The sequence below is a fragment of the Sprattus sprattus genome, assembly GCF_963457725.1.
Source record: "Sprattus sprattus genome assembly, chromosome: 6".
NCBI lineage: Eukaryota > Metazoa > Chordata > Actinopteri > Clupeiformes > Clupeidae > Sprattus > Sprattus sprattus.
This window is the reverse complement of record NC_137925.1, coordinates 8,270,478-8,285,477: the sequence shown is the minus strand read 5'-3', so window position 1 is coordinate 8,285,477 and position 15,000 is coordinate 8,270,478. Positions and strand designations below refer to the sequence as shown.

At 42.6% G+C, this 15,000-nt stretch overlaps 2 protein-coding genes across 5 annotated transcripts in view; one reads left to right on the top strand and one right to left on the bottom strand.

Moving 5' to 3' along the window:
- Nucleotides 1-2,984, bottom strand: part of unk (unk zinc finger) — a 15,862-nt gene extending 12,878 nt beyond the window's left edge. For all 4 annotated transcript variants that reach the window (XM_080840344.1, XM_080840346.1, XM_080840345.1 and 1 more), the window contains exons 1-2: nt 2,807-2,984; nt 1,743-1,952 (exon numbers count right to left, since the gene is read on the bottom strand). In XM_080840344.1, coding sequence (XP_080696470.1) covers nt 1,743-1,952; nt 2,807-2,955 — 359 coding nt within the window. In that variant the 5' untranslated portion in view covers nt 2,956-2,984. The remainder of the gene's footprint in view (nt 1-1,742; nt 1,953-2,806) is intronic.
- Nucleotides 2,985-3,568: 584 nt separating this feature from the next.
- On the top strand, nt 3,569-6,042 carry LOC308367423 (histone H3.3A). Its single transcript, XM_080841329.1, has 4 exons — nt 3,569-3,643; nt 4,609-4,744; nt 4,851-5,004; nt 5,231-6,042. The coding sequence occupies exons 2-4, from the start codon at nt 4,617-4,619 to the stop codon at nt 5,357-5,359; spliced, it is 411 nt and encodes a 136-aa protein (XP_080697455.1). The 5' UTR covers nt 3,569-3,643; nt 4,609-4,616; the 3' UTR covers nt 5,360-6,042.
- Nucleotides 6,043-15,000: the final 8,958 nt, after the last annotated feature.

The window sequence follows — 15,000 nt, the reverse complement described above, 5'->3', positions numbered from 1 at the left end:
AGTGAGCGAGAGAGAGATAGGGAGAGTGAGAGAGAGAGAGAGAGAGAGAGAGAGAGGGGGAGGGAGTGAAACAAGGTCACAGAGAGAAAAAACAGAGAGAATAAAATAGGGAGTGAGAGAGAGAGAGAGGGAGGGAGTGAAACAAGGACAGAGAGAAGAAACAGGGAGAAGAAATGGAGAGAAGATGATAGGGAGAGATAGAGAATGAGAGAGAGCGAGAATGAAAGGGAATATGCATATGTGAGATGCTGAATTATTAAGTTTAGATGCTTAAAATGGTCAGGAGGTGTAAATACATGTTTGCCATATATCCCATATCAACTCATTTCAGAGACAAGGCTGCCATATATCCCATATCAACTCATTTCAGAGACAAGGATACACCCATATGCTGCTTGCAAGCTAAATGTTGGTAGTTAGCTGGTCGTTGATTTGACAGAACTGCTATTTGCCATGTTGATGGTGCAGCAATTTGGGTCTTCTTAAGAACAATATGTGTACCTACCATTCCCAAACTGTTAAAACTCCCAGAAGCATGGCAGTGCAAGGTCTGTTAAGGGCAGTTTTTCATTTGCAAATGATGTGAGACATTCCAGGGAACATTCTAGAGAATCTCCCCAAGAGTGCAAACTGCCCTCAGAACACCCTATATGGTTGGCAGTTCATACGCTGATTAGGGCCGGGAACGGCACATTGTTGTGCAAATGTATCACGGCCAGGTGAGGGTCAACTGAGAACATAACGGCCATGAAATCCTTAATTCATTCAAGAAAGGGCAAAATATGTGTGTTTGTAAAAACTTGTTCCAAACACAAGTCAATGTTTAAAGTGAGAGATGATAAATCAGTGCTTGATTGAGTTTCTACTTGGTAAAAAAAAAATAAAAATAAAACCCTTATCCAGTTTAAGTGTGACAATTTGGATCCTCCTGATCTGAGTTGATAATTTGTATACGTGCTTTCTGTGTATGCTTAGTTGAGTGTTTAGTTTCTGTTTTCTATTTGATTTCAAATGTTATAGTGGTCTTATTGTTTTGTTTCTGTTTTCTATTTGATTTCCTATTTTATTGTGATCTAATTGTACAGCAATTTGTTTTAAAATGTGTTTTATAAATAAATGTAACTTTGCCCAATGTCACTGTATTCAAGCATAACAGAGTACTGCATTACATTAAGTACATTCGTTTGCAAAACTCTCTCAAGTTACTCTGAGGTTCTACATCGATTTCTAGATTTGCTGTACATGTAACACCATAACAATATTTAGGTTAACCCTAAAATCAACCTCTTTTCTGATTAGAAGCTTCAAACTGAAATAAGTAAATCACATAATATGTATGTAGGGAGACTAGATAATGCATTTATAAACTGGAATTTACTTAATGTTACCCTAGGTAAAAAAAATATCTGTTTGTTGTCCAGACCTCTGAGAAAGAAGGAATAACCTACAGACCAAATAAGTAAGCCGCAATATCCTGACAAATACTGGGACACATCTGACAAACTTTGTAATATCATGAAACTGTGTTTTGAAAGAAACTGGTCACACAAACTGCCCTTAGAAAGTGATTTGTTCTGTCCCCATAAGGTTCAAGTTAGGGCCACTAAGGTTATTCAAGGTTCCTGTTCCTTTATAGCTAAAAGTCGAAGAAATTTCAGAATGGTTCTACAGGAACCCTTCACGAGAAACCAAATTGACCTTTTTCTAGGGGCATATTATGACTGTTCCGGTCCGTTACTCACTCATCTCCATCAGGGCAGTTGCCCGTCCCTTCGTCGTATTTGGTGCAGTACACATCTGGGCTGTAGTTGAAGGTGCCGTCGCGCCGGCGGATGGGTCGTCGTCGGCGCTGGTTGAGGAAGTGCCAGTGGAAACAGGCAAAGGGCCGGTGCTGAGTGCATTTGTGCTGCACAAAAAGGGGACACTGCTCCGTCCTGAACTCTTTCAGGTATCTAACAGAGAGAGAGAGAGACAGGAGAGACACACGGGAGAGAGAGGAGACAAAATAATAATAATAGTAGTCAGCATTGTCAACACACAATTGACATAAAGCAGCAGTAGACTCAACGCTAAATAAATCAATAGATACATACATAATGACTTTAATAACAAAGTGCATGCATGAATAAAAAAAGAAAACTCCAATAGTGCATCACATTTAACTTCTACATGTCTACATAGGCCTACACTACGTTTGGATCACCATCGTTTCAAAATGGACAAAAAAACACCAACAGGCTAAGATCCATAACTAAATAGCTTCAACAACCATAGGCTGGACATACAGATTAATCACCGTGGGGGGAAAGCAACAATCAAGGAGTGCACTATGCACTATTGAAATGACCGCACATAATATTTAACAAAGAAGGATATGCGGTGCTCTCGATAGTACCAGTGATGCTCTTATACTAGACTGATATGACATAGGCTATTATGCATCACCAGTTGCTTCCACTGTCAGTCCCTACATGAAACAAGCATCATATCATACATAGTTTCAGTCCATCCACTGTGAAGGTTTGGGTGCTGTGACAAACGTTACCTCAATAAAAGTTTTGCCATACTTTAAGCTAACTTTAGCCAACTCCAAAACATGCCTGTTTACGTGCAGCACTGGCGGAGCTCCGTAGGCCTCTGGAGACCCAAGCTGCTGATAGTCAAAACACCTCATTCCACTAAGTGTTAGTATATCCAAAACACAGTCGCTACTTAAAAGAAGGAACCCTGATGAGTTATTTTCAGTAACGTCAGGTGTTTGGGCCTGAACGTGTGTGTGGACGTGAGGGTGTGTTTGGGTACGTACGTGTAATGTTGTGGTTTCTCAGGCTGTACGTGCAGCACGTTAGCGGGAGACGTCGAGCCACCTGCTGGGGAAGAGGAAGAGGAGGACGAAACTCCGACGGCGGTTGCAGAACCAACAGATGAATTGGACTGCAGGGGTGTTTTCGACATTTTCCTTACATGCGAGCTATCAAACTATTTAAATTTGTGTCAGCTTGTAGGTCCGCATTCTTTTTCTTACTGCGCTTGCGCGTGACAAGGGGAAGAGGAAGTTCATAGTCACGGGACCTCTGACAAATTCAAAACAATTTTTTCAAATGGATCAAGTACGTTTGAGAAAGGGAGAAACGAAAATGTGCCAAACACTGTACTTTTGTAACAGTGTCGTTCCCACCATTACAAGAATAAACATTTATTGGTTGTTTTTATGGTATGCTTATTATTGATTTCTTCTTCACTGGACTGGTGGCTTTTGTTTAAGGACAGAATTATTTTCACACTCGTTTTTAACCAACCTTTGTTTTCAAATACATGCCCTTAAAGCTGTATGCTCACCAGAGCGACTCGTGGCATAGCATGTAATAATTTAATCGAGAGTTAAATATGAAATACTACGGTCGAGGTAACACGTAAACAAGGGCTCTGTTTATTGCCCTATTTTAATGACCAATAGGGTATACGCGCTGTCATTTAATCCCATAGACCAATCAGCATCAGGCATTAGAAAATGGAAATGACGTCATTTCATGTATATATACTTCCACACAGCTCTGTGAATCATTGACTGGTCATCGTTGCCTTTATACGGTTGGGATATAACGACTTTCTAGGATCACTAAAAACTACCGTTTTGAACGAAGTAAGTGTTATTTTCTCATTTTGTTGAAAACGTATATCGTTAAGTAACTACAACTTCTGTTGAATCCTGTCGACATCTGAATTGATTCGGCATGCTAATGGCTAAGCACTGTTCGGCTAGGGAGTTAACGTTAGATGGCAAATTGGCAAACGGATTCCACTGAAGCAACTGAAGGCAAAGGGAAAATAATTCTTAATGTAAATGGAACGTCAACGTTACATTTTTGAGTTTTAACACATGGTAGGTTAGGGGGTACTACTTTAACACAACGCTTGCCGGCTAACCACTGGTCAGCGCGCATTCTTAGCTAAGTTAGCTGCCATAAAATGACTAACGTTAGCTGTCGTCAATGGAGTCTTGGCACTAGGGTTTGGAGAAGTGGGGTGGGACGATGGCTTCTTATTGCATCATGTCAGACCAACTATTGTTAGTCTGCGTTGATTAGTTTAATGAGAACAGTTTATGTTAAATGCAATGAGTGCAAACTTTGGTTAGCATGTGTTTATAGATTATTGAGGCTGGCTAGCTAAACAAAGGCAGACTGGTGTTTACGTAACCCAAGGAAGAAGGCCTGTTTGAGCATTAGGAAGGCGGGGAAACCGAAGAGACCTCAGTTAGGAACGGAACCAACAGTAAGCTGATGTTAGCAAGCCTAGCTAGCATTAGCCATCCTTTCCCCTTCGTGTGGTAGTGGGGGAGGGGCATAGGCTTCTTGGTTGAGCTCATGTATGTCGGTAGATTTGGCACATTATAGTTATGGTTTATCTTGGTAATTTAGAAGGGGTGACTGATGAAGGTAGTATATTCGAGTATTTTCTAGGCGATGTCAAATGAGATAGGGTAACGATGGTTAAGCAGTTGTTAGATAGCCATGCTACCGTGTCCGACAAGGGTCTCATTTTTAATACCTACATTTACTTAACCCAGTGATGGCAACCTGATAACTGTGCAAATGTTTTTTTCAGATTAAAAGATGGCTCGTACCAAGCAGACCGCTCGTAAGTCTACTGGAGGAAAGGCGCCAAGGAAGCAGCTAGCCACAAAGGCAGCCAGGAAGAGTGCGCCATCCACCGGTGGCGTCAAGAAGCCCCATCGTTACAGGTACATCTCTTTTTGCGTCCAGCCACAGTGCAGTGTGAAGTCTTTTGAATATATGTCCATACAACATTATTGCATGTAATATTAACTCGATTAATGTCTTTATTAGGCCCGGTACCGTGGCCCTGCGAGAAATCAGGCGTTACCAGAAGTCCACAGAGCTGCTGATCCGCAAGCTTCCCTTCCAGCGCTTGGTGCGTGAGATCGCTCAGGACTTCAAGACCGACCTGCGTTTCCAGAGCGCAGCCATTGGCGCCCTTCAGGTGGGTTGTGTGTAAGAGTACCATGTAAATGTTATACTTTTGTGTTAAGGGGCCTTTAACTAGTGTGTTGTGGTTGCATGGAGTCAAGATTTTGCATTTTCTAGTGAAATTTGAATAGACACAAACTTTGAATAATAGTACAAGTTTTGAGTGCTTAAATTGCTTGCAAGGGAAGTAGGTAAATGGACTTGCATGTTGACACCTTGTTCCTCTGATCTTCCTGCAGGAGGCTAGCGAGGCATACTTAGTCGGTCTGTTTGAGGACACCAACTTGTGTGCAATCCATGCTAAGAGGGTGACCATCATGCCCAAAGACATCCAGCTGGCCCGCAGGATAAGGGGAGAGCGGGCTTAAGACTCCAGTCTTTCTGACCCTTTCAGGGGAGTCACCATATTTATCATATTTTACACAATTTGTTTGTGGACATTTTTATTTCTTGTACCTATTTTCTCTTCCTATGTGTTTATAGACAAGATCAAAATGTCACTGCACCCTTAAATGTTAAGAATGAGTGCTGCGATCTGATCACAGACTGGGCTCCAGACAGCCATCTCTGGTCTAGGACTAGTCCGGACCTGACCTAGTTGCCATATGGGTTGGCCAGATCAGGACCAGACCTGTTCTGCAGTAGACATTAAACTGAGAAGCTCTTTTTTTTTAATTTTTTTTTTTTATAAAGAACATGACTATGTCCATGTCTTGAGTGGAAAGGGACAGCACAACTCCATCTTGTCTGAGGCATTTTGGTGAAGAAGTGTGGGTGCTAGGAGGGTATTCTGTTTTAATGTGGGAAGTTGCTGACCTGCCATTTGGTTATACGGCTCTTCATCCAATAACTCTTGCTTGGCAGTCTGTTCAACGTGATCTCATTCTTCTGTCTGGTCTGACTTTGGTCTTGTAGCCTCTTGTATATTGATTGCTTTTGTCATTTTTTTTTTTATTTTTTTCCAATACAAACCTTGGCAGCTACATTGAATACTATTTATGAAAATGTTCACATTGTAGACTTTCTATTAAACGACATGGGTCAAACCATACATTCGTGTTTGTTTTTTGTGTGGGTGTTTGGGCTTTTTTTTCCATTCTTTGGGTTCAGTTGCTGGCCCTTTGAGGGATGCCAAACTCCATGGTGGGGGGATGTGATGTGCTGTGTGTTATATCTAACCTCTGTAGAATGAGAACCCTGATATCTCATTTAGTGTACTTTAATTTGAAAGATCACTATACATGGGGCAAGATTGGAGTAGTTGGGTCTTCAGCTGGTGACGCATCTCATACCGACCATTCTGTATGCTTGAATCCAGCAGCTGCAAAGGCAAGAACTCTGTTAATATGGACTCTACTTTGGCAACACCCTTATTTTTTTTTGTGCTTGCATTTAAAATCAAGTTTGCATTACAACTAGCTGCAGATTGTTTCAAAAAGAAAACACCAGAGTTGGCTACCAGTGCTCCATAGTAGGTGCACAGCACTGTGTTGGGCTCCCCATGTGTTTGCTAGTTTCTCCAGTTAAACTACCGACGGGGATAACGGCGCTCTTGTTATTTGGGAACATTAAACCATTTTGGCTGGCTGACATGCTGGTGTAGATTTTAAAGACCAAACTCCACCATTCTGCTCCACAAATCGGCTAATGTCTGCCGATTTGCCTCGTCACAGTGGTACTCAGTCGTTTGTCCTGATGTTTACCATGCTCTCTGCTTACATGGCTGAACTCCAATAGAACTCAACCTAAACAGACCCTAAAGCGCTTGTGTATTAACATTTAGAACAGGTTGCTTCATGGAGATCAAAGATATGCAGAACAGGAAGAGTGGAGAACCAATACCCTCAAGGCATTCATTGGATATCAGCTGCGTGTCACTGGCAGACACTTCCCACTAAATGCTTCTCTCTGCACGGCATGCTTAGACATGCATTTTGTGGGTCTTTATGTAGCTACGGACCACACAGTAGTTTGGGAAAGTAGACTTTCTCAATAGGAAGCTGCATCAGTTTGTACTGCTGAATAGGCCATTAAATATAACCTGGGGCCTACTCACACTGAAACCTCATACTATGGTATCTGCATTAAGCAGCCTGTGGTGAGGCTCTGGTCAATTAATGGACCCATCCGGTGTCATTTATGGAAAAGTTCAAGAAAAATATTTACATATACAGAATTAAGTATCCTGGGCCTTTCTGTGTGGAGTTTGCATGTTCTCCCCGTGTTCACTAGGGGTTTACTCCACTAAGAACCCCAACAGAACAACAGAACACATGTACAAATAAAAAAAAAAAAAAAAAATATGGAACTGTGAAGAGCAACTACCTCTGAACAGTGCCACAAAGCAAGCCGCAGAAGGGCAGCAGGTAGAGGCTGACTTAAGATACTTCTGCTCAGGCGTGTCTCACCTACGCGGCTGACGATGTCCTCACACTCCTGGGCTGTGGCAGCCTGCATTACCACACAGCAGAAGCCTGTAGACATGGCGCTGTCCGGAGCGTCCCTGAAACAACCAATCACATCCCAGAAAGGACCTCAGAGGTAAGTAACCAGTTTGACACGACCTCAGGAGCAAGTTGGAGCGGTGTCACGGTTGTTTTGGCTCGTTGACAGCAAAGCGGTACAACTGGATAGTCTTCACTCAGTCTGCCATTTTGTATTCACTGCTTATCATAGACCAAGGAGAGGAGGCAGTTTAGTATGAATGAGATTTGAGATTGGAATCGGGAAGCCAGGGAAAGCTGTCAGCCCAGTGCAAGGAGTGGGTCTCTCTGTGTGTGCCATTTCAATTTCAAGATAAAAGCGGTCATAAAACTTCTCAAACAAGCATTAAAATAAAAAACTGAAATCTTAGTAATCCTTAATATTACGATATTCTCACCCCCCTATTAACAGAAAGCATGGTGCCAGATTTAGCCCATTGCATTAATAAAACCATGTTTACAAATCTGGCACCATGCTTTCTGGTAATATTGACAAAGCCTTTAATTATTATAGCCTTTTTAGTGTGCGGCCTGGTGCCCTCATACACACCTTGTCATGTGATCTGCCCTGAAACCAACATGCAGTACAATCAACAGCCTGCAGGGGCCACTGTAGGTACTTGGCTGACTTGGTTCAGTCAGGTCTACAGTAGGCCCTGCTCTGCAGCACCTGATAAAATCGGAGGACTTCATATGGCACGTTCAGTCAAACAAACATTTAACCGTATTAACGATATTAAATAACATATAATATTAACGATTAAGCAATTTAATGAATTAATATGATTTCTAAAGTCATGAGAAGAATGCTTCCATGAAGGAATGTGAAAAAAAAAATGATGAGATGCCTGGTAATACTGTTCATCAAAGAGATGCTCTTGAAGCCCAGGGAGCGGCCAGCGGCCTTAAATGGGCTCTGGGCTGGAGCTGTTCAGTGTCCACTGCTGTCTGAGTAAAGGCCTAAGGCTGCTTGAGTGAGATGCACACAGATATGAATGGAAGGAGATACTTACGCCACACAGAGAGCAAAGATCCTGTAGTCTGGACGGCTGAATCTCCCAACGCAAGATATTTCAGTGTAGTGGTGCCGGAACAGCTCCTGTGCCAAATACATTTCCATTGATGTGCTGTATATTTGTATATTTGTAAGGAGATTTAGTATGGAAATATTTATACTTTGTAAGATGAGTCTTCAAACAGCCGGGAGAGGCACTTACAAGCTTGGTGGATTTTTCTGTACAGGTCATGTGGGTTTCTTTGAGATCCAAGAAGACCTCCTGGAAGAAAGATGACATCAGTATCTATTGTAGTATGTCTAGAATAGTCCATTTGGGTTAATCAATCTTAGGTGGTATCAGTGTACCTTCCGAGAGTCACTCCTCTCCAGGACAAAGGGGATTCCATACTGTAACACCTCCTTGCCTCCGTACTACACGAGGAGAGATGAAAGGAGATGACCTGCTACTGATTACATCAGCAAGTTACATTAATTAACTAAATTACAAACTATATGACTAACAAGCAAATGCATCTGAGCATAAACACAGAGAGCAAAGTTCAGCATACAACGCACACTTCACAACGCACACTTCACAACGCATACTTCACAATGCATATCTACCATTCCAATGTTTGCCTTTCCCAAGAACTGCACAATGTACACAATCCTGCTGAAGAGAGGAATTTGAGAGTCAACACGCCAGGCAGGGTTCGTGTGTGTTTACATTCAGGTGTGTAAGCTTATCAATAATCTCATTCACACATGCAACAAAGCTTGTCGCCACTTCACAAAGGTCTGATTAAAACCCGCCCTGCTTATCAATAATCTCATACACACATGCAACAAAAGCTTGTCGCCACTTCACAGAGGTCTGATTAAAGACCCGCCCTGCATACAGCCGCTAGCTGATTAGATAAGAGAGATTCGAACAGCAAAATTAATTAATTAAAAAAAATAATAATAATAATAATAATACAAATTTAAGAAGGGCTGGTGGATTTCTTGCCTGCCTTCTCGGAGACACTGCGACTGGTCTTGTTTGCGCTGGGTGGTGCTGGGCCGCTGGGCTGGGTCCGTGGACCCCAGGCGTAATGTGGGGTTCTCCACCTGGAGGAGGCGCAGGGGCCTCACCAGAGGCCAGTACACTGCCCCGTCAGGGTCCCTGCACCGGAGCACATGCAGGGTGAGGGGCTGCCCCTTCAGCCTGGACAGAATCACACCTGCCTTTGAGAAGCAGACAGAGAGAGGCTGGCTAAGAGTAGCTGGAATTGCTGGCTTAGAGGGGTAAAGGTACAGCGGGCAGATAAAATGGATTAAAGAAGGCAAAGGGAGAAATTAAAGAGGTGTGTTTTAGTGATAATGATCACAACTGGAAGTACCAACTGGAAGAACACAATGTGTGTTTGTGTGTTTGTGTGTGTGTGTGTGTGTGTGTGTGTGTGTGTGTGTGTGTGGCGTATGAGGAGCTCATCTTCTCCATGGCAGGCCTTGCACTGTGCACACAGTTTGAATCATGTCTGAGAGGACTGTCCCTTCATGAGTAATCCAGGTCTCTGTGTTTGACACCAACATCACAAACACTCCATGTATGTACACAGTTAATAAAATATGCACTGCCCAGAGGTCTCTCTCTCTCTCTCTCTCTCTCTCTCTCTTGCTCACGCTCTCTCTCTCTCTCTCTTGCTCTCTCTCTCTCTCTCTCTCTCTCTCTCTCTCTCTCTCTCACCTGTCCATTACTGGCGTTCCTGAGTGAGGTCCCATTTATTTCATCAATGATGTCACCGGGCTGCACAAATCTGTCCACTTCTGCCTGGCTGCCCTGGAGCAGGTCCAGCACATGAACACGGCCATTCAAGTACCTAGGGACAGGTGACAGATTAGACATACACACGGCCACTCAAGTATCTAGGGACAGGTGACAGATTAGACATCCACACAGCAATTCAAGTACCTAGGGACAGGTCACAGGTGAGAAAGCAAGAGTGCCATGGATGTTATATGGCCTAACATAGCCATTTAAATATAACACATGCTGCTTGATTAAATACTGTATTATTTGATAGTATCAGAGGAGGGACTTTGTTGAATGTGATAACGATATGTCAATGTAATAGAACATTAAAAACAGATAAATCAATAAAACAAATGTTTTTTTTAATATCTGTTTTAGACCTCTTCAATAAAATGTGCTTTTTTCCATAGTAACAGTCAGAGAAAGAGAACAGCCAAATGAGATGAGAGGAGAACATCCACCAGAATGGGCTCTTTGTCAACAACAAAGCCACCCAGCTGATGGGGATGTGGTTCTAGCCCGGGTCTGGAACACTGAATCCATTTCAAGCAACTCTATGCAGAAATGTGCCTCTTTTCCAGGTATCTATCTCTCTCTCTCTCTCTCTCTCTCTCTCTATATCTCTCTCTCTCTCTTTCTAACTTACTCTCTCTCTTTCTCACTATCTCTCTCTCTCGCCTCTCTCTCGTCAACTGGTCTGACACACTGAATCCATTTCAAGCAACTCTATGCAGAAATGTGCCTCTTTTCCAGGTATCTATCTCTCTCTCTCTCTCTCTCTCTCTCTCTCTCTCTCTCTCTCTCTCTCTATATATCTCTCTCTCTCTCTTTCTAACTTACTCTCTCTCTTTCTCACTATCTCTCTCTCTCGCCTCTCTCTCGTCAACTGGTCTGACACACTGAATCCATTTCAAGCAACTCTATGCAGAAATGTGCCTCTTTTCCAGGTATCTCTCTCTCTCTCTTTCTCACTTGCTCTCTCTCTCTCTCTTTCTCACCATCTCTCTCTCTCTCTCTCTCTCGTCAACTGGTCTGACACACTGAATCCATTTCAAGCAACTCTATGCAGAAATGTGCCTCTTTTCCAGGTATCTCTCTCTCTCTCTTTCTCTCTTTCTCACTTGCTCTCTCTCTCTCTCTTTCTCACCATCTCTCTCTCTCTCTCTCGTCAACTGGTCTGACACACTGAATCCATTTCAAGCAACTCTATGCAGAAATGTGCCTCTTTTCCAGGTATCACTCTCTCTCTCTCTCTCTTTCTCACTTACTCTCTCTCTCTCTTTCTCACTATCTCTCTCTCTCTCTCTCTCTCGTCAACTGGTCTGACACACTGAATCCATTTCAAGCAACTCTGTGCAGAAATGTTTCTCTTTTCTAGGTTTGCTCTCTCTCACTATCTCTCTCTCTCTCTCTCTCTCTCGACTCTCTCTCTCTCTCACTTTCTCACTATCTCTCTCTCGCCTCTCTCGTCAACTGGTCTGGCACACATAATACATTTCAAGCAACTCTGTGCAGAAATGTTTCTCTTTTCTAGGTATGCTCTCTCTCACTATCTCTCTCTCTCTCTCGCTTCTCTCTCTCTCTCTTTCTCACTATCTCTCTCTCTCTCTCTCGCTCTCTTTCTCACTATCTCTCTCTCTCTCTTGCATCTCTCTCGTCAACTGGTCTGGCACACTGAATCCATGATAAACACACCTACCTTCAGATAAAGACAACTTCAGATAAAGACACATGCCATGTCCACTAGCTGTCCAGGCTATACACAGTAAATATGCTAGCACACTTTGAACATTGCTTACTTGGCTGCTGTTGGTCTTTGCCAGGTTTGATCTTTTATCTCTTATGGGTTAGCTGCTGCTTGGGCATAGACTTTACACAAGGCAGTGTCTCTTACTACACACTCGTCACAGAGATTAAGGTCATGGAGGGACGAATCCCACAGTGACTCACCTTAACACCATCCCCAGCTCTCGACACGGGACAGCCTCATACAGCTCACGCACCTGGAGAACACATCACAACATCAGGCCCCTTAAGCGTCCGCTGAAACAAGACAAGGATTTATAACTCTACTCTGTGATTGTGTGGGTATGAAGAACTCACTGGTAGAAGCCAGCTCTCATCCAGGAAACTGCAGTTCTGGGGGAAATTAAATATATGTTTGTGAGAGGCAGGCTATTGAAATTATGAAACACTCATGGATATGTCCTCTGGGTGCAAATGAAACCCACCCCTTACAAACATAAAATAATATATATGCGACCAAATTAGAGGGAGAGAGAGAGGAAATAGAACTAGTGATGTTCACCTCAATGCAGAGCTTGAACTCCATTTCTGAGATGACCAGCATCAGGGACATAAAGGGCTCTGGGGAACATAGAGGAGAGCTTGCTCAAACCAAGACAACTCAGGCTAAGTAATAAACATAACTGCACTATGAACATCACCTTTTTGAATAACAATGCCAAAAGAACTCACCCAAAAACTCCTCATTTTTCAGAATAGATATTGTAGTGCTGTAAAACTAGCCAAGGGTAAACACTCATTAGATTCCCAGCAAACTTCAATTCACTTCAATATTCAACAAAATGTACATCTTGCAAATCAGTCCATTAACGTACCTCTAAGACTTTGGGTGTGTGCAACATGTGTTTGACTACATTTCCCAGAATCCTACGGTTCAGTGCTAGCCTTAGGAAATAACGACCTCGCCCCTGAGCTGTCAGCAGCTTCTTACAGTTGGTGGTTTGTTCCACTGCAAGTGATACGGAGCCAAGCCTTCACAAAAACAACCAAAAGACGTCGGTACAAAATTAAGTGCTATTAGACAATGCAATGATTTTACCACCTTATTTCTGTTAGAAGTCACTAAACAACCTTATTATTCCAAAGCTTTGCACATTTTATAGAAATATGAAGATTACCAAATTCGAATTAAGGATATTCTTTCAAATTGCCTAAACCTGAGGTACATGTAATTGGTGTAGGTGGATAAATAATCCATGTATATTAATATTAGCCTACCCCTTAAATCCGTTAAGAGACCTACAGTCCAACATTTCTGGTTGCAAGGACTTTCTTTGCAGAAGAAAATGATGGCCAAATATGCAAAGCATAAGTCAATTCTTTAGTATGCTGTCAGCATGAAACTTGGTATCCTGGATGTGGTTAGAAGATGGAAGCTCACCTGCCACAGGTGTCATTCTGATGGAGCTGCTCCAGGCTATGCCAGTAGTCTCTCTCAACCAAACTCAACAACGGTTCTACAATAGAACATCACACAACACCGCCTCTATTATAGAGCATCATTACACAGTTTATGGCCAGTTTATGGGACTACATCATGTTATTGCTGTCCCACATAGTTGGAGATGCTAGAACGGATCCGGTTCTAATCAAGGCAGTTTTGGTCCAATTAGGAGGTCTATGATTTAATAGTGTGTTGAAGAGGAGAGCTGTTTTGCCGAGCGCAAATGGAACATGCGTTATGTGTATCGCCTTGCGCAAATGGCCAGTCAGCGATCAGCCCGAGCCAGACACAAAGGGCCTGAAAATATCCATGCCTCAAGATTTAGGTTTACTGCTACATTTCCTTTAGATGGCAATGGAGAGGAGGTTACTCACGCTGTAATCCTTTCCGAAGTATGAGCTCTAATAGTTCACAGCACGAAGAGAGATGGGGACAGGAGTCCGTTACTGGGCTCCCGAATTGGCTGAAGTTCAGGATGCACACTACAGGAGATGCAAGTTAGTACCGTGAAATTTAATTTAATTTATTGACTGTCCACAAATAGTATACAGGTTATCCAGTTTAATCTAATCTGTGATGGAACCAGTTTTGAAACGTGAGAATCGCATTTGCAATCAAGCACCGATTTTCATTCCTCCTTCCTTATCCAGTGTCAACATCGTAACCAAGCAACCGGACAGCATCGTTTCACCTGTTTGATGGTATGCAGCCCTGTGCGATAACAGAACCAGTTGCATCACACTCGCATAAGGAAATGCATACTGTCCAGCCATTTGACGTTGTTTTTGTGGCCAAGAAACACACTGAGATAATTGCATCGGTGTTTTAAAACCGAACACTCTTTAGACCAAGACTACATTGTTAGCGGTATTGGTGCCGCTATTACGCGGTGGCAAATTACATTCAGTTTCTACTGTGGCCATTGTTTTTTTCACCAGAACTTACAACACGTTTATGATATTATATTACAATACATAAAAGGCTACACCTGGTTTCGTTTTGATTGCACCAATGTGAATGAATGATACATGAATAGGCTATGCATTCGTAATTTGCAAACACATCTACAACCACATGAACCCAGCGCGAAGAGACATTTCACTTTCCATGAGATACACGCTTGAGTAACTCACCTTTGAGGGTCTCTAGAAGTGGATCTTTCGGTGGCATGATCTGTCACCACAGCTGTATGCTGGCTCTGTCATCTGGGAGCAAAACATGAGCACTTCCGCAAGCGATTGATGTCCTGATATCAGGAGAGCCTTTCTCTACGGGTGCACTGAAAATAAAGGACAAACGTTAGAGGTGTGTTATGCCCTTTTGGCCTCAATTCAATTAACGCATGTATTGTTTTTTGAATGACAAGAAAAATAAAATCAACGGGGTGGAAAATTTAAATACTGTTTGTTTTTTGACAGTTTGGCTCCCTCTTGAGGGCTATAAGAAGATGTGTTGGCATTTTGTGTTGTTATTTTGACAGTTTG